This window comes from Triturus cristatus, chromosome 12 (assembly GCF_964204655.1).
Source record: "Triturus cristatus chromosome 12, aTriCri1.1, whole genome shotgun sequence".
Lineage (NCBI taxonomy): Eukaryota > Metazoa > Chordata > Amphibia > Caudata > Salamandridae > Triturus > Triturus cristatus.
The window spans coordinates 728,716,183-728,743,509 of NC_140595.1; the positions used below are offsets into that span (position 1 = coordinate 728,716,183).

The following is a 27,327-nucleotide window of genomic DNA, read 5'->3' on the forward strand; positions in this document are numbered from 1 at the left end:
TACTAACGCCACACTACATAGACCGTCTGGCGGAGGGGTTCAACGTCAGGATCAGGTATCCGACCCCGTGCAACAGCAAGTCCCGATACAAGCTTCGGCAAGCACATCTGTCCCCGCAGTCGATTCTACAGTGGTATCGACACCCATAGTTGCTGTGTCACGTTCAACGAACCCATTCACACCCGATGCCCCAGATGGGGCCACGGGAGGTGCTAGCAATACCTTTACACCACCCAGAATAAATAAACTTGTCTTTCAAGAATCAGCGCATTCACGTACACCTAAATTCGTAAGTGAACGTACGCTTAAGGAACTCCTTGTAAATTGTAGATATGACCCGGTGGTTGGTAAAGAGGACGAAATGGTCCTGGCATCATTACGCATCAGGCGAGCCGCAGAGTATTTAGCAAGGTTACCAGGAATGACTACGCATCTAGATAACATATACCATTTTGTTCAAACAGGACGAGATCCAGGATGTATTAACAGAGCTATGGAATTCCAGAAAGTAGAGATACAGGGGGAACTGTTACGTTTCCTCATAAACTGTGTGATCAGAAATCAAGACCGTCCGGGGGTAGACCCGAATGCAATGCTTATTCTTACAAGATGGAGTCAGAATATATCAGAAGGGAGACACGATAAGCAAAATTGTATAATAGCCATGTGCCGAAAAATCCGTAGAGAAATAGAGCGTATTCATGAAGAAAGATTGGGAACAGACGAGTTCGAGCAAGATGAAGTGTCCGAATCAGGGAATTCCGCAAGACAGTCAGAGACCATAGCCTATGTAGGCAGAGGAAGATCCTGTGATAATGCTAGATGTTTTTCTGATCCCATACACTCTGTATGCCCAAATAATAGCAGAACGTATCCGACGCCTGTAATAAATCTGAAGTCTCCTGAACATTTGTTTCAAGCCGCAGATAAAATACTACGAGAACGAAGGGGTTACCACCTCCTCGATTCCATGGATGAGCAAGAATTAGCCAGATCAGCTGTTCACTGGATTGACAGTCCTGAAAAATACGGTGATGAGACCGTAGCACACACGTTTTTTAATCTCAGTGCAGATGAACAACGTTTAGCTGGAATCTATATGATTCAGCAACTCCTTATATTATATAAGAGCCAACATGCTGACCCTGGTCCTTTACCTGATATATTAACGGAACTACTCACGAACAGATGGAGAGGTTCTAGTAACAAGCTAATTAAAGAGATATTAGTGTCACGTAAACAGTATGTCCTTTTTGTAAATCCGGATTCTCTCTCGCTGCCCCACAGAGAAAGAACGCCGTACTATATGGATAGACAAAATCCTTTACGAGAAGTGCACCCAATAAAAGGCGAAGACAATGAGTTTCACCGTGTATTTGTTTACACACCCATATCAAAAATGGAATTATTAGAAATGAAGAAAGTAGTACCTAGTCATGACAAAGACCCAGCGGGTTTCCACCGAGAAATTAAAGACATGTTACTAATGGGAGAGTACACCTTTCCTGATATTATGACGATATTAAAGGTGCTTTTGCCTGCTGGCATCTATGAAAAACTGAAAGAAAAAGAGTGGGAAGTGGGAGACCAAAAGATAGACTGGACAGCATTAGCAGAGGAAGAAAGGGCCCGAACTGCAGGTTCAGGGCTCGGGGATAAAGTTAAACTGTTACCAGGTTTACTAGTACAGGTACTGCCACGTCTATTAACTACAAAAAAGGAAGATTGGGGTGCAATCACAGCCTGCAAACAAAAGCAAGATGAAGACACAAGCGATTATTATGCTCGATTTGAAAAATGTTTTGGTATAAACAGTGGTATAAAAGCAAGTAGTGACTCATATCCACATTTATTTGTGACCAAATTAGTGGAAAATGCATTGCCTCCAGTGAAGAATAGAATATTGAAATTCGAGAGTACCTGGCAAAGTAACACTCCGTCACAAATGCTACAAATGTTACAGTATCATCACAATAGAATTAGGGATGAACAAGAACACGAGCATAGACGCATGAAGGATACAAAAATGAAAATGCTAGTTTCTCAGACAGTACCAGCAGAGGGTCACAAAAAGGGTGTGACACATTCTGGTGATTCTGCAGCTCCTGTAAAAGGAACCTGCAATTACTGTAAGCAACTAGGCCATTATGTACACGATTGTCCAGTCCTGAAACGTAATATAGCTACAGGTATTGCAAAAGAGAGACCACGATTAGTTAGACAAGATCAGAATGAACAAGGAGCTATGCAGCATGGACAGTCCATGCCAGTTCAGCAACAGTCCATGCCAGCCTCACAGCAGCCCATACAGTTTGTGCCAGCTGCACCACCGTTGCCTGCTACTGCCACACAAACCACAACACGACAAATGTATCAGACTGCACAATATGAATATCCTGAGTATCAGCGTTACGCATGAACAAGCCTAGAGAGGGAAGTTGACTTACCGCTCATCGAGATTCCTGTAGATCAAGAAGGACCGTATGTACATAGTGAATTGTTAGGTCAAGATAGAAAATTCTTACTCGATACAGGGGCAAGTCGAACAACTATAAAACGTAGTGAAGTTCCAGGGGCACCCCTCTCAGGCTCTCAAAATGTTTCCCTTGGTTTTTCAGGAAAACCTATTGTTAATGAAGTATCACAGCCTCTCCCACTTACGATAGGACCTTTGACACAAACTACAGATTTATTGCTTACTAAATCATGCCCAGAAAATCTGTTAGGAATTAAAACTCTGAAAGCACTAGGAGCCATAATATGTTGTTCTCCGGAAGGAGTAAGGTTGTTTCTACGTGATTTTAAAGGTCACTATGTGTCTAGGGACATGGATCCCCGACTACAGACTTTACCAGTACATCTATGGGCACAAGGCCCTACGGATGTTGGCTGCATGAACATTACACCATACCGAGTCACATTGAAAGCAGGAGTGGTACTACCACGAATGCGACAATACAAGTTACCACATGATGCTGTAGTGGCTTTGCTGAAAATCATTGATGAGCTAATTGCCCAGGGAGTAGTTGTAGAAACAGACTCCAATGTATGTAATTCACCGATAATTCCGATTCTTAAACGAACTGATCCTACTGCCCCACCAGTATACCGATTGGTTATTGATTTGCGTGAACTAAACAAGTGCATTGTACCACAATTTCCTGTGGTCCCTGATATATCATCATTATTGACAGCAATTGATTCCGAAGCAACATTCTTTACTGTAATTGATCTCAAGAATGCCTTTTTCAGCGTCCCAATAGATCCGGAAAGCCAATATTTGTTCGGATTCAGTTTAAATGGGCGCAGCTTTAAATTCTCACGCGCTCCCCAAGGATTCACAGAAAGCCCCAGCATCTACAGCCAAGCACTGAAACGAGAACTTGACAGTATCCACATGCCAGTCAATACTGCACTGCTTCAATATGTCGATGATCTGCTGATCACCGCGAGAAGCGAACCTGAATGTGAAAAGGCTTCTCTGACAGTTTTACATTTTCTAGCCGACAAGGGGCACAAGGTGTCTCCTTCTAAGCTGCAATTCTGTGTCCAGCGAGTTATTTATCTTGGTCACTCGCTGTCCAAGGAGGGAAGGCAGCTTACACCCGACCGCATTCAGTTAATTGCTAACATGTCAATACCCCAGACCCAAAAGGAAGTGCGGGCTTTTATAGGCCTCACTTCATATTGTAGGCAGTGGATCCCTCAGTACGCATTTCTAGCAAAACCACTCATTCAGTTAACCACACAGGAGGCAGCCACATCGACTGTTCTCCCTTGGACTCAGGAACATACACAAGCTTTTGAAAGCCTAAAGGAAGCTTTATGTCAAGCACCTGTTTTAGCAACACCATGTTATAGCAAACATTTTACACTCTTTGTTACAGAGCGTGAAGGTACTGCCTTGTCAGTACTCACTCAGGATCAAGCAGGATCACGCAAGCCATGTGCTTATTTTTCCAGTACATTAGATCCCGTAGCTCAGGCTTTGCCTGCATGCCTGAAATCAGTGGCGGCGACAGCTTTAGCAATCAGACAAAGCGATGCCATAGTATTAGGACATCCATTGACAGTACAAGTACCACATGCAGTAGAGGTTCTTGTGAACCGAACACAAACACAACACTTGACCATAGCAAGACTTACCGGTTATGAACTGACATTGTTTCAACCACACATAGAGATCCGACGGTGTAATACATTGAATCCTGCTACACTATTACCTGTAATTGGAACAGACCCACTAGCTCATGATTGTGTTGAAATCATTGAAATAAAGACGAAACCTAGACAAGACTTGACAGACGTTCCATTGTTAGATCCAGACCTGACGTTGTATGTAGACGGATCGTGCATGAGAACAAGTACAGGAGATTTAGTGGCCGCGTATGCAGTCACAACAGACACTGAAGTTATTGAGACAAATTGTATAGATACTTTGTCAGCCCAAGCAGCAGAACTTATTGCTCTAACACAAGCCTGTATTCAAGCCACAAATAAGAAAGTTAATGTATACACTGACTCACGTTATGCATTCGGAGTTGTACACGACTTCGGCGTACTGTGGCGAGAGAGAGGTTATTTAACCTCCCATGGTGCCCACATTCAGCACGGACCCCTCATTCATGCCTTGTTAGACGCAATACATCTACCCACTGCTATATCGATTATGAAATGTAAAGCACACACGAAGGTTACTGATATCATTTCTCAAGGCAATGATTTAGCTGACAGAACAGCTAAACAGACTGCTCAGAATCGCACATTAGACATGACAAAGCCAATAGTTCAGACACCAACACAGTGTATGACAATTAAGGATCCCGCACTTGACGTAATTGACATACAGACACATGCTACTGCAGAAGAATTAAAGAAATGGACTGAACTAGGAGGGATCCAGACAGATCAGGGATGGATGACGAAGGAGAAATCTGTATGGTTTCTTCCTGACTCTATGGTCCAAGCCATTATAGCTACAATTCACAGCCCGGCGCATTTAGGAGAAAAAGCTATGCTAGATAGCATTCAACACATTTGGTTCAATAAACATTTACGAGCAGCAGCTAAACAAAAGGTCCGTACCTGTATGATATGTTGTCAGTTCAACCCGGGAAAAAGTGTTCCCGTAGAACAGGGTGGATTCCAGACTCCTGATCATCCTTTTGAAGTGCTCCAAATGGATTATATCCAGATGGAACGATGTCGAGGATTCAAATATGTTCTTGTAGTTGTCTGCGCTCTCTCCCGATGGACTGAGGCGTACCCAGTATCAGATTACACGGCCCCGACTACTGCCAAACAGTTAGTTCGAGAATTCTTCCCACGGTACGGGCTACCACGTGTTGTATATTCAGATAACGGCCAGCCTTTCTCATCCGAATTAATGAAACATGTCTCACTTTTGTTGGGATATCAGTGGAAGTTCCACTGTGTCCGACACCCCGAGGCAGCAGGTCTCGTGGAACGACATAATCAAATTTTGAAAATCAGATTGTCTAAAATATGTAAGGAAAAAGGTGTTGACTGGATAGTAGCCTTACCAGTTGCACTATTTTACATAAGAATGGTAGCACACTCTCGAACAGGGCTATCCCCGTATGAGGTGATCTTCGGAAGGCCACCAAATATGTGGGGGACGCCTGTACCACGTAAAATAACTGATGTTAATTGTAATATGCTGACAGATTACCTGGCTTCCTTGATGTCTGCACTACAATCTTGTCGTTCACAGGTAGCTGCAGCTTTTCCTGACAACACTGAGGTGAAACCCCATGACGTTGCTCCGGGGGATCTGGTGTTTGTGAGGAATTTCGATCGGCAAACCCAATTGGAGCCCAGGTGGAAAACACCGAAGCTAGTCCTGCTGACCACAAGAACAGCCGTGAAAGTGGAGGGCCGCAAAGGATGGATACATTCCAGTCACGTTAAGAAATTTCATGGACTATCCTCGGATATAGACACTGTGCCCTGCACTCCCTCACAGACTGATTCAAAACTTCCCTTTGTTGAAAGGAATGACTCTCAGAACTATAAATTAAAACTTAGGCCCAAACAGTCGAGCAATTTGATTGTTTAAGTCCTCTCCAAGGTGAAGCGGTTGAATTGTCTCTGACATGTATCCCTTGGACCTGAGTAGAGAAAATACCAGAGAAATGTTGAAACGACAGGCGTATTGTAAATCACTGCGTAGCTACTGTGTGAGGACGTTATTAATTCTGTTTTTATTGAGTGTTTTAATAATCATTACGAGTGTGATTTTGCACATATATCATCCTATTTCTAGACATGTTTATAATATTACTGCTGAACATTCTTTTAGTGACCTACCGCCACATGAATTATCTTATAGACTTGCGCTGCGCAATAACACCTTCATTAGTATGTTACATCATTCCCATCAGACTAGTAATGCCACCAATTGTTGGGTGTGTGGCCGACTCCCTCCCTATCAGAATAACAAAGGAGTTCTGCCTTTCTTTCCACATCCGTTCACACACAATGGCTCCTGTGGAGCATGGTTTAGTTTACTAAATTCCATAGACCCAGACACAGCAGTTTATCAACAACATTGGATATGGGGAAATCTGAATCTAGTTTTATTCAAAGTCTGTCACCCTAATAAGGAGGGTCACCCCAGTAGAACAGGAACTGATTTAGAAAATGAAGTGTATAAATTAGGTAATTTTACGCCTAACCTCATGATTTTGAACGTCAAATCCGAAGTTGAATTAATTCTGCCCACTATGTCAGTATTTCCAGTTAAGGGTGAATTATGTGTGAGAAAAGTTGGTTCCATACACATGGGCCATAGCAAATGCGTTACTACAGTAGACTATAGTGATCAAGGGAAATCTTCATTTAGAGCTTCTCGCCATTCTTACTTTATATGTGGTCAGACGGCATATATGCGTCTGCCTCTAGATTGGGATGGTACCTGTTACATAGCATTCCTTTTGCCACCTGTTTTCCTAGCTCCCCCTGATTATTATCGAAATGTTCATTTAGTACACAAAAGAGAGCGTAGAGATCTCCCAGTTGTCGATTATACTGAAACGGCATGGGACAAGTATGTAGATTTCAATAAAGGTATCTTTCCTTATATAGGTACAATATCAAATAGTAAGCTGATACGCAGACTCACCAAGACTCTTGAAGCTGTAGTAAACGAGACTATAGCCGCCCTAGGCAATCTGACAGAGGAACAATCAGTGATGAGAATTGTTGTTCTCCAGAATCGTCTTGTCCTTGACGTCATCCTGGCCGATAGGGGCGGAGCTTGCAGGGTCATCGGATCCAGCTGCTGCGTATTCATACCAGAAAATTCGCCATCTGTATATAAAGCTATAACACACCTTCATAAGATTGTAAGCCAGATACACGAGAATCCAGGCACTTGGACGTGGTCCGGGTGGTTTTGGAGTGTGATATCAGCCTGGGGATGGAGAGTTCTATCCTTCCTAGGTATTGGCCTTCTTATGCTCTTCAGTTGTTGTTTATGCCTACAATGTGGACCAGCGATTTGTGGTCTGTGTGCCACATCATGCATTCCATATCAAAGTTCTCGTTCTAAATGCCGGAAAAAGAAGGAAGAAGAAATGATGCTCCATGAGCAAATCGATGGAATAATGAAGATTGATATCTCTTGAAGGGCAAGTAGGGGACAAGGAGGGAATGTGGAAATGTGGATTTTCCTGATCAGTTATGTCCCCTATCTTGGACCCCAACGATTCTATGTGCATGTCACAAGTACATGTGTGTTCCCTCCAGTTCCAGTTTCCAAGACGCAAACATATGTGTGTCTACCGTCGACATGTTCTCTGTCAGATCCGCCATCAATGGGCTGGATATTCAATTCCTAAGTATGAAAAGCCACCGACTTTATATGGCTAAGGTACTCCATTTTTACAGTTCAGGCAAGTAGGCCCGATTCTTTCCTCAAAGCCTTTCCCTGCTCTCTGTCTCTGACAGTTTCAGCTTGAGCTCGCATCTGTATCCATGAACTTTGTCCTACTCCCTGTGCAGCTAACGGTGCCTGCCTCGGCCAGTTTTCGCCTGCCTGCCAAGAAGCTGTATTTCACCTTCGAATTATCTAGTTTGCTCTTCAGCCGATGCATTCCTGTCTAGTGATTTAGGTAAACATTTCCTTTAGCTCACAGGCAAAGGACTCAGCCTTTCCGTCCTCCTGCAAGTGATTCATAGCCCTGTTGCCATGGAAAGTTTTCTGCCCCTCGCTTCTCATATAGACACTTAGACGCTTGTACACGCACATACAGTTAGTATAGAATAGATTCTGTCCGAGAGTCCTTCCTTGTGGATAACATAGTTCTCTAAACATAGGATGTTAGATATGATTTGGGATTAGGTTGACATGACCCCCTAGACTTCTCGTCTCCACATGTAGAGCTAAATGTCAAGTCCCCTTCACCCCCTAGTTGCACGTCAATCACACGTCATGCTGCTGCGCACGCATCCATGTTAAGTATTATCGTATAGATCCACCTATGTAAGATAATGAGAGCCAATCATGTTTCTTTTTGCTCCTTATTACGCCTAGTTTCAATTACGTATCACTATGTTAATTTGTCTTATCAATTGTTACGCCTTTCTGCACTTGTTTCATTGTAAATGTATGACCTATAAAAGTTACTTCTTGTCAATAAAGTATTGTACTTCACTTCCTGAACCCTCGTGGTGACGGAACCTGAAGGCCGCGACTCGAGTCGGCCATTTTGAATGGAATAAAGCCCATTTAGAAAACCTCTTATACCACGGATTCTGCCTCTTGTTATTCTGAGCTATTTTACTTTATTTTAAGGATTCCGTATGAAATTCAGTTTCGGTAAAAAGAATATTTACCACATCTCTTGAAAAGCAACATCTAATATACCTTTTGAGACTTGCCAGGAAAGAACTGGGTGATATGGCGCTGCCCATCTAATACCTACAAAGTGGGTAGCATAATCCGGGATCACCCACCCTAGATAATCACAACCCAAGGGATAAGTTCTGGAGAACAGATAAAACGGTCTAAACGAACTTATAGGTCATGTGCGGCTGAGTAATTTGAGTATAGATACAGGTCTGAATTATGAGATCTCCATACATTTAAAAGGAACCACTGAGTCCCTTTTAAATGCATGGAGTCACCATTGAGTGAACTGTTGTGAATACTGACGGGCTGGGGCATTGAAAAGCAGTGGGTGCGAGCGTTCCAGGGGAAGATGTCAGATGTTATTAAAGTGCCCTCCCACCCCCCAGAGTCCACGGGATACACACCCATTGCACAAGGACCACAGACCATGTAGTCCAGAATCCCCCCTGCTCTGATTTTGGCGCGTATATGGTGCGTATATACATCCCAAAAGAACTGGCTGATTATCTAGATGCCCTTCTGAGAACACTTATCTACCTTCCCAGTCCGTCTCTGCTCTGAGACTGAAAAGGCAATCCTGGACAGATCAATAACAAGGCTCCCCGTGCATAAAACGAGTACACTATACCATAAACCTGACCTCGACAGTGTTTACTGAGTCGCTGAAGTTCACAGTCCATGAGATGAGTCATCTAGTACTATGCTGACGAGCCATGGTGCCATTATTTGTAGGGTAAACAGCCCCTCTCTCCACCCTCTGTTCCATCCACCCCCTTGTATTTGTTAATGAGTGTGAATCTGTATTGCTTGTGACTTAGAGGGAATACAATGGGGTTTAACCAATAACAATCTAACAAAAAACAGAGCCTGCGGATATCAGCTGCGCACCCAAACGTATCTCAAAATTGCAAAAAGAACAGATGATTGACGGAATGCTGAACCAATCAAACATTCACCCCCAGTCATAGATTGGGGTTAAATCCATCTTCTTTTTGTACGCAACACAATACCAGTTTAGACCCAGCCATATGCAAATCAGTCTTGACCCTGTGCTCCCAGTGGAAACAGTCCAGCCCGTACTGCCATGCCAGGTCCTCCCTAGACCAGAAACTAGCATCCTGGGACCTGGTTCGGGGTTTCACCCCTCATCACCCAGGCCAACTTCCATCTGGTTGCATTGCGAGCACGGGACCCATGTCTGGGCATACCCTTCCCACTTAGGGCGACAACTGCACAAAGAACAGATGATGGATGGAATGCTGACCTAATCAAACATTAACACCCAGTCACAGATTTGGGTTAAAACCATTGTTTTTTTGCATGCCATCCCATTCCAGTTTAGACCCAGCCATATGCAAATCAGTCTTTGGGAACAGTCCAGCCGGAAATGCCACAGTTCTCTCAAAATTAGGAAGTTGACAATTCACTGTGTAGTGACGAAACTCAGGAGGGGTTGCGACCAGTAGATCTGCAAATCACATTACAGGTGTATGCATTAATAGAGTATACTCAACAGGATATATTTTGTAGGACCTTGAAACTTGGGAATTGGAGCATTATAGCAAGTATTCTGCTGTCTGCGGTATAACAATTGGGCCAATCAGAAGCGCCCACCCCCAATTTTCCGATCCTGCAGAAGTTACGTCATCATCACTTGTAGCTGAACTTGAGTCGTGCAGCGTGAGGGCGAGGCATGACGCAAGACACAAGCAGCTTGTAAAGCAGATATTTGGCGCTGTCGCAGCTTGTTTGGGGTGGGCAATCGTGTAGTATCCTTAGGTTTATTACGAGTACCATTCTCTCGGCCCCGTCACCGACCATGCCGTGGTGCTTGATTGCTAATCCTGGGCGGATGGCAGCTCTCCTCGAAGTGAGTCTCAACCCCATCCCGGGCTGATTCGGGTCCAAAATGAAGTGAGTACGATGTTCAAATATAGTTTGCAACTTCGCCGGGAACATTAAAGAATTCTGAACGATTAGGTCTTGAAGACATCGTTTCACTGGGAGGAAAGAGCAGCGCTGCCGCTGGGTTAGCAGTGAGATGCACTCTGCTTAATACCATACACTCTGCTTAAAACCATGCACTCTGCTTAAAACCGTGCACTATGCTTAAAACCGTGCACTATGCTTAATACCGTGCACTATGCTTAAAACCGTGCACTATGCTTAAAACCGTGCACTATGCTTAAAACCGTGCACTGTGCTTAAAACCGTGCACTATGCTTAATACCATGCACTATGGTTAAAACCGTGCACTATGGTTAAAACCGTGCACTATGCTTAATACCATGCACTATGCTTGCACTATGCTAAATACCGTGCACTATGCTAAATACCGTGCACTATGCTAAATACCGTGCACTATGCTTAATACCGTGCACTATGCTTGCACTATGCTAAATACCGTGCACTATGCTAAGTACCGTGCACTATGCTAAATACCGTGCACTATGCTAAATACCGTGCACTATGCTAAATACCGTGCACTATGCTTAATACCGTGCACCGTGCTTAATACCGTGCACCGTGCTTAATACCGTGCACTATACACTATGCTTAATACCGTTCACTAACCTAAATACCATGCACTATGCTTAATACCGTGCACTATGCTTAATACCGTGCACCATGCTTAATACCATTGCAAGATGGCACCTCAGTGCTATGTTAAGTTTTATTTTTGTATTGCAGGCTGATGCCAGCCACGTTTGGGTGTCAGCATGTAATGCATCTTTCCTGTCCTTGTTGAGAGGGCGTCTGTGTTTTACTGCAGATGGATGTGTGGGTCGAATGCAAAATGAGCTAGTGGTTGGATGAATGAGTGTTTGCATGCCCTGTGGATGCCAAAGCCCTTCCGTGACTGAACAGGCACTTTTTACTTACGAGCCAGACCCACTGGCATTCCCAATATATATTTTAAGGTCTTCTATTGTAGACAATTGCAGTACTATAAAAGCCCACATTACACGGGGAGCAGTGAAATATTTTCCATATTTCATCAAAAGCCCATCATAATGGCAGCCTCCGCTGACCTTCACCATTGCCAATTGTTTAATAAATTAGGAAGAGTGCCAAACATCTGAGCTGGCCATAGCTCATTGTTTAATTACTAGTCTATTTGTGAAAAGCCAAGAAAAACCATACCATTGTAAATGCTGCGGTTATCCTCGTTTCCTTTTGCAGTGATGGCGGCGGCTTAAACTGTCTCTTACGAAGCCTCTATCGCTTATTTAAAGAAACATTCGATTTATGAAAATGAAGCATCCGAATTACAATCCGGGTCCTCTGTAATCTCTACTTTTCTGTCAGAAGCTAAAAACATGCCCACATTTTGCTCTGCCTTGCAAGCAGAAATCTTTCTATAGCCGACAATGTTTTTGTAATTTTTTTTTTAAAGGGTATGCGTTTTGATATGAAACACTATTTGTAACTACATAATTAAGTATTCTCTATCTTTTTCATATGTATTATGACAAAAAATAGGCGACTCTCCTGGGTGTCTCAATTCATCAGTTTATTTCCATATTCCCTCACGTAATTTGGTTAATATCCCCAGCAACATTCACTATAGGATACGCCGTAATTGTTTATTTTCAATAGACAATGAAATTTTGAAGATATATCAAAATGAACTACAGATCTCGTAAGTCAGTAGGCTAAATCTCAATACATCTTTTATAATAGATTCTACTGTGCTGTTGTGACAAATTAACTGGCACTTTATTTTGTCAAATTAAGCTAAAAAAAAGATAAAAATGCTTTCTTGATTTTCACGATGATGGCATGAAAAGTGATGCAAGTGCACACACAAAAAACAGTAACCCAGGCCCTGCTGGTGTCCCGCCGGCTTGACTGCTGCAATGTGCTCTACTTAAGAACTTCTAGAGGCAGACTGGCAATGCTTCCAAGAGTACAACATGCAGCAGCCCGCTACGCCACAGCCAGGGTTTATGGGGAGGGAGACCGACCAGTAGCCGCCTTGCAGCACAGCTGCGCCCCAAACGACACTATCTTGTAAATAATTGACGAGCAGGGACAGGTGTTACTTGGTAGTCAGGAAATGGCGGGTAGATTTCATAGGTACTACACACAATTCTATACCTCCCAGAATCCACCGGATGCGTTTCGCGACTACCTTGAGCACATCCAGATGTCCTGGTTGACGAACGCCCATAGAGAATACCTCATGTCCCCTCTTACCCCAGGAGAGGTCAGGCAGCAATGAAATCCTTGCGAATAGGCAGCGCCCCTGGCATTGACGGGCTCACAGTCTTATTTTATAAAATATTCCAGGACCAGCTGGTCCCCCCATCTCATGACCCAAGCAGGAAGCATGCCCCCCACTATGAGAGAAGCATTGATAATCCTGTTACTGAAGCCCGGGAAATCACCAGAGGCTGGTTCCTCATACAGGCCTCTATCCCTGATTAATGTCGATACGAAGATTTACGCCAAAATACTATCGAACCGATTAGCCCCACTGCTGCCGCTGGTGGTGCGCCCGGAGCAGGCAGGAATTGTTCCGGGGCGCAGCCTCACCACGAACCTGCACACTATATTTGGCGCTTTTCAGAGGCTGGATCCTGGGATTAAAGCAGCAGTGATTTAAAAAAAATATATATATTTTTTAATAGACGCCGAGAAGGCATTTGACTCTGTAGAATGGGCCTTCATGAAAGGCGTCTTGCAAGGAATAGGGGTTGGGGATATTTGTATTCAATTAGTAATGACCCTTTACGCTCAACCTACAGCTCGGGTTAGACAAGGCAGGGAGGTGACTGCTCCAATCGACATTACCAAAGGAACTCGCCAGGATTGTCCTTTGTCCCCACTACTTTACGCCTTAGTTGCTGAACCCCTCGCCTGCGCATTGCGGGAGTACCATGGGCACAGGGGTCTGCACTTCCCGGGATATCGCTTGATAATCTCTGCATATGCGGACGACACTTTGCTGTACGTCCGTGATTCAGAAAGCAACATTAACCCAGTTCTCGCTGAGGTGGTCCAGTTTGGGGGTCTGTCCGGACTCCGAATTAACTGGAACAAGTCGCTGGTGTTTTCACTCACCCCAGTGACTGCCCCGGTCAGGATGGACTACGCCCTGCAGGGGACCGTAGACCCAGTCCGCTACCTAGGAAATCTGATCCATACGGACCCCGCAGTTGTGATAGCAGAAAACTACGGGAGGGCCGTCTCCAAACTAGAGGACGATATCGCTAAGTGGATCAAATTGCCCCTTTCCCTAATAGGGCGCATCTCCTTAATGAAGATGGTGGTACTGCCTTGGTTTCTCTTCTTATTCCTGAACATCCCGATACTATTGCAACGCTTCGTATTTGAGACCTTGGGCAGATTGATGATAAAGCTGGCATGGGCGGCGAAACAGCCCAGAGTCCGGTGGGATATATTGACTCTCCTGTACGCTGCTTGGGGATTGGGTGCCCCAGACTTAGAACTCTATTGCAGGGTCGCTCAGGCCTCCCATGCATATCACTGGCAACATGGACCTCCTGACTTGCCATACCCGTTTCTCGAGCGTAATGCTGCCGCCCCCCTTACTCTTTCTCAGTTCCTATTCACTTCCCAGTCCTCAGGCATGGGATCGCAGACTCCTTAAACTCCACAGTGCATGCCTGGGGCAGGCTACTCAACTTAAGGTCGGGCGCTCTTATGTATTCTCCGCTCATGCAGCTTGATTGGTGTGTCTGGCTCTCAACGATTGGGGACTGGGCTGTCCTTCGCTCGATGAGGCACATGGCTCTCAATGTATTGGGGGACTTTTCTCAACAGTTTATTATGTAACTGGGAGGACTGTACTGCAGGCTCGCGGGCCATTCGCCACTGGACAGATTTCAGTTTCTTAGGGTCAGGCATGCATGGCGACAGCTGCTGGGGGACGATCTGCAGGAGCCTGAAGAGTCTGCTGCGCTTTCTTATGTCGTCAAAGCTAAGACACCAGCCAAACTTATTACAGTCCTATATTCCATGGCTCAAGAATCGAGGAAACTCCAGTTAAGCAAGGCGATGGTGGAATGGCAAAGAGACCTGGACATGATAATTGACGATAAATGCTGGAAGTACTGCTCCGAGGCCATGAAAAAGGTGTCCCTGAATGGCAGGCATCATCTGATCCACTTTAAATACATCAACAGAGTTTACTACACACCTAGCAGGCTGGCGAGGTACGCGCTGAGAGACACAGCACAGACCCAGCACAGTGTGACAGATGTACGGAGCCAGAGGCTGGGTTTTATCACATAGCAATGTCATGCCCCAGAATCCGGATATTCTGGGAGACGGTGTTTGTAACTCTTAGCAAGCCTCACACCTGACCCTCTGGTTGTGCTTTTGGGTTATGATCGGGAGATTATGCTAGACTGCAGGAAATTGGTGGCAATAGGGTTTCTAATGGCTAAACGCAGGATTGCAATGAGTTGGGCAAAAGGGCCTACCCCGCATATTAAAGACTGGAGCTCGGACATGCTATATTGCAATACACAATCTGATGCATACAATGAACTCCTTCCCCCTGCAGTGTCGACCTAAGGGAATATGGGGCCTCTACCAGCAACACTTGGCGGGACTGGGTTCGGGAGGGACCGTGAGTGCTCTGGGGTGAAAGGGCTATGACTGATCAATAGCTATAGGTAGTCTAGAGTGCACCAAGATTACGTGCCTTATCGCTCTGGAGGTGAGCTGTAAGCGCTGTCCCCCCGGGACTGCCCCTGTGCCAACATGGAACTGAGCAAATGTAGCTAATTGAGCAAGCTCTTCCAGCATATAAGGGATGCACAAGGCCACAACATGTCTTTTATAATGATGATTTGTTTTGCTGGGAGGGACGGTCGGGAAGTTTAATTGTTATTGTAGTTTTTTGCACTGGTAATACCAATATGGAATAACAGTTGCAAGAGTTGTATCAAGTGCATAAAATGTTATAACTATAAAAAATAAAAGAAACGCAGCAGCCCGGATGCTATTAAGAATTCCGAAATGGACCTCAATTAGCTCCGATTTGGCTGAACTTCACTGGCTTCCAGTTAAACTCAGAATCTCATTTAAAGCTCTGTGTTTCACGCACAGGATAATGAATAGAAGGGGTCCCAGTTATCTCTTCCCCTTGGTCAATGCTTACACTCTTTCCAGAGTACTCAGATCTGGAGAAGCAGTGCTGGCAGTGATTCCCAGAGTACGTTGTGCACGACTGGGCTTTTGGTCTTCGTGCAGCCGAGCTTTGGAACTCTATGCCACTCAACCTAAGACTCGAACAGTCTGAGGCAAGTTTCCGCAAAAATCTTAAGACCTGGCTCTTTAGACCGAGTTAGAAGCCTACTTGCTCATGACTTTCCTGACCCTGATATGATGCTATGCTTAGCGCGGGGACACTCCTTCGGAGTTACCAGGCACTTTATAAATTCTAAATTCATTCATTCACTGTTATGAATGCACACAAACAGAACTACATTTCTCAGTAATCTCTAAGTAAGGAGGATAAAAAGGATTTCTCAAATATTGTATGGAAATGGAAGAATCATTATACACGTGACCAAGACCCCGGTGAAAGCACGTTGTGGTAGTTGGAATGGTGCACCACCATTTTGGAATATGGAAATAAATTTGTAAATTAAGACGACCTGGAGTGCGGCCTATTTTTTTGTGCCATAATTTATCCCAGGAGTGGTTGCCCCAAGAGGCAGTACCTGATCAACTGGTGGCAAAATGTGGAACCATGTTGGAGCAATATATATATATATATATATATATTTATATATATATTTTTTGTAGTTCCTGTTAGGTTAGGCCTCCATTGAGAAGGCATGTTTTTGTTTTCTTAATAACTTTGACAGTGTTCGAATCTACACTGAATCTCCCGAAAAAACAGTGCATCCAATTTGGGTTCAGTATGGCAAGTTTGGCACAGATCTACATGGGTGGATGTATGTGGAGGGGTCTAAAGTAGAGTTTCCGATTTTGACTCCATAGGAATCCTTCATCTCTGCTTCAGAAAAAACCCTGAACTGTATTGCACCAAACTGGGCATGGAAGTAGCACTTTACCTAAGGGAAAACCTATGCTTGGTTTGGTGTAAATCCATTTGGTAAATTCTGAGAAATTAGTACTTGCATAATGTTATATAAATGGGTTAACAAGTTAGAGATAACTGGACTATTAACCTGCAAATGGGTTCGCGGACCATCCGTGGACAAAATAAAACATCCTATTGGATGAAGGAGTTTATCCTGCCTGTTGTTCATATCTGCAGACCTGAACCTTCTGGCCACAGCAGAGAATAATTTGTTGCAGCCACCATTACAGGTTGTGATGCTTTGTCCCTCTGAAAATAATTGAAAGGAGCCCTTTTAAGTTAATTTAGGTTAAAAAGGAGACAAGTACAACAATGTGCTGGGTTTGGATAGCCCAGCACAACTCCAGTGTCCATAAACTCTTCTTCAGGGTCCTCAAATCCTGGCAAGAGTTTGCGTACCCATGTGTTACCCCCTTTTGAGTCTGCGAACCCTAGGTCAGTGTCCGCAAACCCAAACAGGCTTATGGGTCCATTTTAAGCCGCCTGCTGTGTCCATGATTGGCCGCCCACACAGCATCCATGCAAACCATAACTTGCACACCAAATGCATTATTATGACCTCACAGTATATTTTACCAGTAAGTGCTAAAAGCCTAGCATAAATAAACAAAACCTATTTAAACCACTAAATAATACTACATTCTTAGTAATGTTTCATAGTGTTCAGGACAATGTGATATGGAATCTAATCTGTAAGAATATTTGACGTTTACAATTGCATCTGTTACAAGAAGGGTAAGGTCATGATCATTACACTTGGTGTGCGAGTTATGGTTTGCATGGCTTTTGTGAGAGTTACGGATTGTAGAGGTAACCGTCACTGAATTTCCTTGGTTTTTAAATTTAGAACCATGATTGTGTTTTTTAGGTAGATGTTTTTACAACTGGCTGTCTAAATCCCAGTAGAAATGTGTTGGGCAGGGAGAATCCGTCATGACTTTGGGTCTGATTTGTATCTTGATGGTATGTATACTTCATCGGAACGGTGATAGCGTATACATACTGCCAAGAAAAAGGTGTGCCCACCCAATTAAGATGCGGCCAGACCATCGGTTTAATTATGACGGAGACTACTCCGTCTCTCACGTGATCCCACTGCTCTGCAGAGTGAGGGCCGTCGGAGTCAGACATCTAATTCCTCCCACCGAATTTGGATGGGCAGAACTAGAGGTCCGTTTTCACTTCCAGTCACCGTCAAGAAAACCTTGGTGGTCAGGGGCAGTGAAAACTGCTAAATGCTCACCTCAGAAGCAGACTGCCATAGGGAAGGGACCATTTTCTTTTTTAATTCCAAAAAAGAAATCCAGCTTCAGGATTTTCTTTTTGAAAATAAAACAGTTTGGTGCAGAGCTCTGTCAAGTTGATGTAGCCCACCACCAAACTGTAAACTGCATTTACAGGAACTGCTGTGAAAGAGGTTCCTGCCAAGGCTTTAGAGATTACCACCAGCTTGGCGGTCATTTCCAAGTAGGCGGGCAGCACCTCCATCAGGGCGATGGAGTAATTTACTCATCGCCTTAGTTTGTACACCTTCTCCCTTTGTGGGTGGGAGGAAACAACTTGGGTGGGGAATGGAAGGCACATGGAGGGCAAGATGGGGAGAGGTAATCAAGGGTGAAATAGCAATGTGGAACGAGTGAAGGAGAAGCACATGGGCGAGAAAGGAATGGGAGGAAGATACAATGGTGAGCATAACCCAGAGGAGGGTGGGCAAGGAGAGTGGACGAGGGAGAAGCACGCGGACGACAGTGAGCAACACGGAGTGCAGGGGAGGGGAAGAGAAGAACATGAGGGAGGCATCTGGAAAACACATGCATTGTCATAGAGTGCATACCTAAATAGAAAAAATTGTCTTCACCCAAAAAAACAAATGGCGCAAGAAATGGAAACCTAGAAGCCAACCAATCAGAAAGACGGCTAAGAGGCAATGCTTCATGGGAGGGACAAACGCAAGATTGACAACCTGGGACACAAATAAGAAGCAGGCAAATATGATTGACCATAAAGCCCACCAATGATAAGCGTTTGGCTAGCTCCAAGTCCTTGTATGTTCTTGGTAAGCCCACAATGTGTGTTTTACATTCGACCTAAAAATGGGCAGACTGAATTTTCCTGTCAAATTCTGTGCTCCAAGCTTTAGATCTTTAATCCTTCTAGATGCATTTCTTTAAAAAGAGCAAAGTTGAGTTGATAGTCCTTTGCACAAATGCCTTATGTCTATGACCTTGTAAGTAAGGCTTCCTTTAGAGATGAAGTACAACATATCTGCTGTTACTTCCTCAGCCCACCATTATTAAACCGGATACGTCTTTCTTTTTTCCTGACTTTCAGCTTCAACACAACTTAGCGAATAATGAAGCCCCCAGTGAGGAGACGTGTGGCACCTCTGCGTCTTGCGATAGACCCGAAATTCTTATTGCGTCGCAGGCGGTGTGTCTGGTTGAAGAAAGAAAAGATCCGCCTATTGCGGGCACTGAAGGCGCAGGCCCAATATAAGGAGCTGGACTTGGAGATGTGCAAGATGGAGCTGCCAAAGAAATCCGAGGGCGAGGTTTGTATGAGGATAAGCACCTTCTAAGCTAGAGCACAAAGGTGGACCTGAAGGCCTCTTGGAACTTTATTGGTCACAAAAAAGGGCATGCTGTGTTCTCACTGCATCAAACAGCAGATATTACAAGTGGAGAGGAGAGAGATCTAGGAATGAGGATTATATACCCAGCACTGCCCTGTCACATGAGTAACTGTGAAAGGATGCTATGGACAAAAAAGCAGATTGAGAAGTTTGATTCTCCAGCATGAATTATCTTTCAGAGGTTATCGTTCTTTTTTAATATACCAGTCTGAGAATCCTCAGATATTTTAACCCCTTGGCTTCTAAGCCTTTTCCTCTAGAATGCTAAGCCCTTTGTTTGCTCTTTGGTGTATTTTGCGCTTATACCTGTTGAACCTTTTTACACATAACATGAACAGAACATATAGCGTGTATTTGTGAAGTGCCCGTTCACTCAAGGGTATCTTGGTGCTGAATAACAGATGTTTATTGTTACCACGTAAGGTATCCATGCCAAATATGTCTTTTTTTTCCCCCCAAAACCTGGGGATTCTAAAGGTGCCCAGGGTTTGTGGATTCCCTTGGAGAGGACTGAGAAAATAGCCAAAATATAGCTTTTGTTTGTGTTGGGGGGGGGGGGGGGCTGTTTAGGGGGAGAGGTTTGCAAAAAATGGGGGGTAAAGTGCTTCGGTAGAATGCCCTTTTTTTTTTACCACAGTTTATGCATTTTTCTAAGAGAGAGTCCATTTTTTAAATAATTTTTGTGGTTTCAACCTACTTGCTGTTTTGTGGAAACGGGTGCAAAACCCATGGATGATGCCAAAAAGCCATACATTTTTTAAAAGGAGACTAAGTTCAGCATTCAGCAAGAGTTAATTTGTGTAGATTCCTCAAGCACTTCCCAAAGAAACTGATGAAAAAAAGAAAATGAACATTAGTAGGAAGAAACAGCCATTTGTAACTACATTTTCTTCTGTAACTTTTATCACAATGGTCTTTTTACAAACGCAATACACCATTATGTCTAACAGACCATTCTGGTCACAGTGATATATTAGGTTTGTAGATTCCCCAAAAACACGAGATGCCCAGAGCAGAAAACTGAGCTGCTGCTTACAATGATTTTTCCTTGTGTACAGACTATACAGACATTTGTATGGTAAAATGAAAAGAATGAAAAATGGGTATGAAAGAAACATATGTATTTCTGAAATGTACACAAGATACTGAGTTTAAGAACAGTGATTATTTGTACACATCCGAATATGGGGCTACCCATAGTATTCATTCGATACCCCATAATTTACGGGTGTGCTTCGACCGATTCCTGTGCTCGCCGACAATACTCCCAGTGACCCGACAAGTAGACTACCTAGACCGTGTGATCTCTGATCACGATGCACATATTCTGACTCGCCAATGGCGACTGCCTTACCCGCCAGTCCCCAACTGGAAGTTGCAGCAGGAATGTTTGGAAGACCCGGTCTTCCAGCATGACCAAACAAACAGTATCGAAGAATATTTAGCGAACAACGCCAACACCGCGCCCACCAGGACACTGGAGTGGGACGCCTTCAAAGTGGTCATCAGGGGGCCTGCATCAGGCAGATAGCGGAAGTCCGCAAGACGCTCGACCAAACCTGCTTAAAGCAGAGCAGGAGTTGGCGGCCTTGCCTAAGGCAGCAGACGCAAGCCTAGTGACCCCAGCCCGAATCGCGGATGCCAAGATGACGTACGCGGAAGGGCTAGCAGACCTCTGTAGATACAATTTAAAACTATATGCACTCAAGAAGCACAGGGAGGGGGACAGATCAGGAGCACTTCTAGCCTGGCTTGCCCGCCAGAATCAGGACATACGTCCAATTACTGAGATCAGAAGCCCAGGGGGCATCATGGTTACTTCTCAGGTGGAGATCCTGGCACTTTTTCAGAATTACTACACGGCGATGTACAGAAGCCCCGCACAGGGCACTGAGGCACAAGTTGACCGATTTCTTGCACCCCTCGAATTGCCCCTTGTCCCAGACAAGGATAGGGATCTCCTTGAAGTAGAGATTACAACCTCAGATGTGAAACAAGCGATATGGGCCCTAGCACGGAATAAGGCCAGTGGACTAGATGGCCTGCCCCTAGAATACTACAGCGGCTTTGCCACATTACTGGTGCCAAAACTGGCGGACATGTATGAGGTGGCGTTGGAGGAGGGGATGTTACCTGCCTCACTACGAGAGTCCCTCATAGTCTCAATTTTGAAGCCTGAGCATGACGCGACACAGCTGACCTCGTACAGGCCAATAACATTACTGTCCTCTGACTGTAAGATCCTAGATAAGATCCTGGCAGACGAATGAGCTCACTACTCCCGCCGCTAATACACCCGGACCAGAACGGGTTTGTGCCGGGTAGGAACACCTCCCAAAACAGATACAATTTAAAACTATATGCACTCAAGAAGCACAGGGAGGGGGACAGATCAGGAGCACTTCTAGCCTGGCTTGCCCGCCAGAATCAGGACATACGTCCAATTACTGAGATCAGAAGCCCAGGGGGCATCATGGTTACTTCTCAGGTGGAGATCCTGGCACTTTTTCAGAATTACTACACGGCGATGTACAGAAGCCCCGCACAGGGCACTGAGGCACAAGTTGACCGATTTCTTGCACCCCTCGAATTGCCCCTTGTCCCAGACAAGGATAGGGATCTCCTTGAAGTAGAGATTACAACCTCAGATGTGAAACAAGCGATATGGGCCCTAGCACGGAATAAGGCCAGTGGACTAGATGGCCTGCCCCTAGAATACTACAGCGGCTTTGCCACATTACTGGTGCCAAAACTGGCGGACATGTATGAGGTGGCGTTGGAGGAGGGGATGTTACCTGCCTCACTACGAGAGTCCCTCATAGTCTCAATTTTGAAGCCTGAGCATGACGCGACACAGCTGACCTCGTACAGGCCAATAACATTACTGTCCTCTGACTGTAAGATCCTAGGTAAGATCCTGGCAGACGAATGAGCTCACTACTCCCGCCGCTAATACACCCGGACCAGAACGGGTTTGTGCCGGGTAGGAACACCTCCCAAAACAGATACAATTTAAAACTATATGCACTCAAGAAGCACAGGGAGGGGGACAGATCAGGAGCACTTCTAGCCTGGCTTGCCCGCCAGAATCAGGACATACGTCCAATTACTGAGATCAGAAGCCCAGGGGGCATCATGGTTACTTCTCAGGTGGAGATCCTGGCACTTTTTCAGAATTACTACACGGCGATGTACAGAAGCCCCGCACAGGGCACTGAGGCACAAGTTGACCGATTTCTTGCACCCCTCGAATTGCCCCTTGTCCCAGACAAGGATAGGGATCTCCTTGAAGTAGAGATTACAGCCTCAGATGTGAAACAAGCGATATGGGCCCTAGCACGGAATAAGGCCAGTGGACTAGATGGCCTGCCCCTAGAATACTACAGCGGCTTTGCCACATTACTGGTGCCAAAACTGGCGGACATGTATGAGGTGGCGTTGGAGGAGGGGATGTTACCTGCCTCACTACGAGAGTCCCTCATAGTCTCAATTTTGAAGCCTGAGCATGACGCGACACAGCTGACCTCGTACAGGCCAATAACATTACTGTCCTCTGACTGTAAGATCCTAGGTAAGATCCTGGCAGACGAATGAGCTCACTACTCCCGCCGCTAATACACCCGGACCAGAACGGGTTTGTGCCGGGTAGGAACACCTCCCAAAACATTCGTAGACTTTCATGTCCAGGACTGGGCCCTGGATTGCTACCCCAGGGTGGCGTACTGATCCTGGACCGGGAAAAAGCATTTGACACCCTCACCTGGCCATACTTATTCGGGACACTGCAATGGATGGGGCTGCTACCCACCTTCAGAGCTTAAGTGCAGCTACTATACACAAACCTTACATCCAAGGTGTGGTTGGGCAAATATATATCACCGCCCTTCCAGATTGGGAGCGGCACCAGGCTGGGATGCCCACTCTCCCCTCTGTTATTTGCCCTGGCCATGGAGGCCCTTGCGATACGACTACGCCAGGAGGGTAAAGCATGGGGCATCCCGATAGCGAGCATTACACATGCCATGTCCCTTTATGCAGACGATCTGCTACTATACATACGGGACATCACAGAGGACCTAAGCCCCACATGGGACACGCTTTCAGACTTTGCAACCGCAGTAGGGCTGAAGGTCAAATGGGCAAAATCAACAATGTACCCTCTGAACCCAGATCTCTCCCCCAGGTGATAAAGTTTGGAGACTCGAACATCACCTGGATGGCCAGCGCCCCGCGATACCTCGGAATTAGACTTTACTATTGGCCCACTGATCTATTTGAGGGCAATCACCATAGGGCCCTGGCCAGAGCTAAGACCCAGGTGAACTTTTGGAAGACTCTACCGCGTTGGCCCCTATCGGCAGGTTAGCCCTATCAAAAATGATCTTAGTTCCACAGTTCCTCTACTACTTCTGTAACACCACTGTCATTCCCCCCCGCTCTTTGTTTCGCGAGCTAGATACCTCACTAGGTTCCCTTATATGGGGAAGTGGATGTTGGAGAGTGGCTCTCTCAAAGCTACAACTCCCGACGACCAAAAGGGAATGGGGTGCCTTTCTTTGAGGCCTACTTTCTTGCGGCGCAGCTCCAGTGGCTCTCCCGCTGGACTGCGGGGAGGTTCCTGGAGGAAACCGCCTCGGAAGCGGGACCCATGACGGTACAGGCGGTCTGCCGCCTGCTCCTTCACGGCGCCAGGCCAAGTTGGCAAACCCCATACATGTGGCGACCGCCCGTGCAAGCATGTTGCGCATTCACTGCATAACAGGCGAGACTCCCCATACACCCCTCCGCTAGCGGGGCTTCCCCGGAATGGAGGCCACTACACTGCCCGAACAATGCGCGTCTGGACGAGCCACTCGATCCTGGAGGTGGGATCCCTGTTCTCGTAGGGTCAGATGCTTACATTTGACCAACTTGTGGAGGAGACAGGACTCCCACAAGGACAGTTCCTACTCCACAGACAAATAACCCTAAGCTGTCGCCGCTTCTGGGACCTCTCGTGGAGAACCCACGACATGGGCCTAGGCGACACCTAATCACATGCTTTATAAGGCGGTCTGAGATCTTACGGCCACTACCCTCACCCTGCTACGGCAGAAATGGGAGGATGAAATAGGGCGCCCTCTACATAAGGAATGGGAACAAGCCCTAGAATATCCGCAGAAAATGTCCTGTAATGCTCAGTTTAAAAACATACAATTCTCTATATTGCACCGCGCTTATCTCGCTCCGGCCTGAATTTAGCGATTCTACCCCATTACGCGATTCCTATGCCCAAGATGCCAGGCACCATATGCAACATTTAAACACATGGTCTGGCTTTGCCCCACGATACAACCCTATTGGTGCACAATACACAAGACACTGCGGGAACTAACAGGGCTCACCAACATCAACACCTGGGAGGCCAGTGGGCTTGGGATATTTTGCAGGAATAAAACCCTTAAAGTTCAGACACGCTTCGCATCCCTAACCCTCTTGTTGGCGAAGAGAGGTATCACTATGTACTGGAGAACCCCAGAGGGACCCCCCATTGGCAGCTTGGGCAGTCAGTAAATGGGGCTCAGTGGAGTAGGATACAATCAGGCAGGAGGAGATTCAGGGAGTACGCAAGACACACATATCCATGAAGTGGGCCATGATCCTCCACCAATTCAGGCAACACGCACTAAGCGACCAGCAACCCCCACAACGGCCGAATGTGACTGCAGCCCGTAACCAAGACACACGAACTCAATCGGACCCACTGGCTGAAAGCTCAGCTCATACACCTAGACACAATGACAGCTCTTGACCCCGCACAGCCTCTGCAGGATGGAATAAGCCAGCGCATAGCACGCATCCTCGCCAGCACCCTGCTGCAGAAGGGCCCTGCTCTCCCCCGCCCCTTCACATAAGAACCCACACAGCAACAACATCCTCCTAATTCTGGACGTCCTTGGAGGAAGATGCTCCATTCACCTTGCCCTACTATCCCAGTTTTCGCCCCAGTTTTATTACTCAAGCCGGTAGTTCCAAGAAGCGGGCAATGGACAAGGCACACGTTTGTCATTATAGCCAAAAGCAAGACACACTACGACAAGACGTGAACATGACAGGTAACTGAATAACCACCCTCAATATCAGTATACCCTTTTCAACCCCGGATGGACTGGTTAAATTACAATGTACACTCATGATACCCATGCTAAATGGTTAATATTATGTCAATGTATGATGTTTATGGAAAACTCGATAAAAATGTTTTTTTTTCTTAAATGGGGTTACCCATAGTATTTCTAGGGTATTTTGCAAAGTGTTTTCTTTCTTGCACACTCTTTTAGGCTTAGAAGCTATAAATGCAGAGAAATGCAATTGGTAATGACAATCGTTTTACTATTCTGTGTTCCCACATGTCTCCCGTTACAAACGCTACCCCACTTGTGTGGCTGGGCCTAGCGCCTGCAACACAAAAGGCCTCAAAACGCAACCTCGAGACCTCATACTTCATCCAGGAGAATCCACGGATAAAAGCAGGGTAAATGGGAGTTTCTTTGCGAGGGTCGCTCCCGCTAGGAAGAAAGACACCCTTGGTGGCCTAGCTGGGTGCTTTCCTGCTGCACGATCGCAGACACTGTGTGAAAGGAAAAAAACTATCCTTTCCCCAGTGTCTCACTTCTTGTCTGATTTACTCCACCTCAGGTGAGAGTATTGACCCAATGCATCCTTCTAGCGTATGCGCTGCAAGCAAATGTCTAGTAATGGTGTCGTTGGTGTGCCGTGGGCATGCTGATATCCTCATCTGGCATGGGGAAGGGCCAGTGGGGTGGCAGCTGAAATTCTTCCCTTCCGTCCCTGGTCAAAACATGTGGTTGGGGATATGGGAGAGGATCGCCAGCGCATCACCCTCCGGTGGGTGATAGGACGTGCTGGACACGTCCTTTGCACCCTAGAAGTGGAGTTAAAGACGTGTTCAGCATGTGCTAAGCACACAAGGGTTTAAAGACCGTCATAATCAAGCTTTTATTTATTTGCTCATTTTAGGTAACTTGCAATTGCTGCATGCATGCTTAAGGCAACCATGCCGCACAAAAAACTGCTTACTCTTCAAGCGCTGTATACGTTTCATGTTTCTAACTTTCAGATAGGTTATGGGTTACCGGCAGATTGAGGTAGCTCGGGTCAACAGGCAGACCTTGGGGGAAGAAGCCAAGATGGCGTTGTGAGCAATCTCTTCCCTGCTCGCTCTCTGTTCCCCTGCCATATCTATGAGCCCCTATTAAATAATAAAGGCTCTTCACCACGGATTCCACAGTGGTCAGAGATGAGAGATGCCGCTAAGCAATTGAACCGCTGAGGGAAAACTCCAGACAGCGCTGGGCGGCAAAATCCAGAAAAGGCTGCGAGCGTCTAAAGGCAGGAAGGGCAGTCACCATAGCTACCATATTTGCTCCAAACAGAGTCAAAGATCAGCTCTATTGGGTTGTCTGACAACTCTGGAGAGATGAGCCAGGGGAGACACCATCCTTACAAGAGACTTCAACTTGTCATCCGTAAAAAAATTAAACTGGGAGAAAAGATGATGTCTCGAGCCTTCTCGAAACATCTCAAAACGCAAATACATTTTTGGGGACTTAAAGGCTTGTAGTGGGAACTTCATCTGGAGGAGAAGGACTACTCTTTCTTCTGCCATTTGCATTTCTCATAGTCTCACATAGACCATTTCAGTCTTAGCAATCATTTGGCGCACACCTTAAT

At 45.7% G+C, this 27,327-nt stretch overlaps 1 protein-coding gene across 1 annotated transcript in view; it reads left to right on the forward strand.

The window, feature by feature from the left end:
* The window catches only part of SNAPC2 (small nuclear RNA activating complex polypeptide 2), a 130,589-nt gene that overhangs the window by 57,606 nt on the left and 45,656 nt on the right, over window positions 1–27,327 (forward strand). Inside the window, exon 2 of the mRNA XM_085639928.1 lies at window positions 19,293–19,512. Within this exon, the coding sequence (XP_085496054.1) occupies window positions 19,315–19,512 (198 nt within the window). The 5' untranslated portion in view covers window positions 19,293–19,314. The remainder of the gene's footprint in view (window positions 1–19,292; window positions 19,513–27,327) is intronic.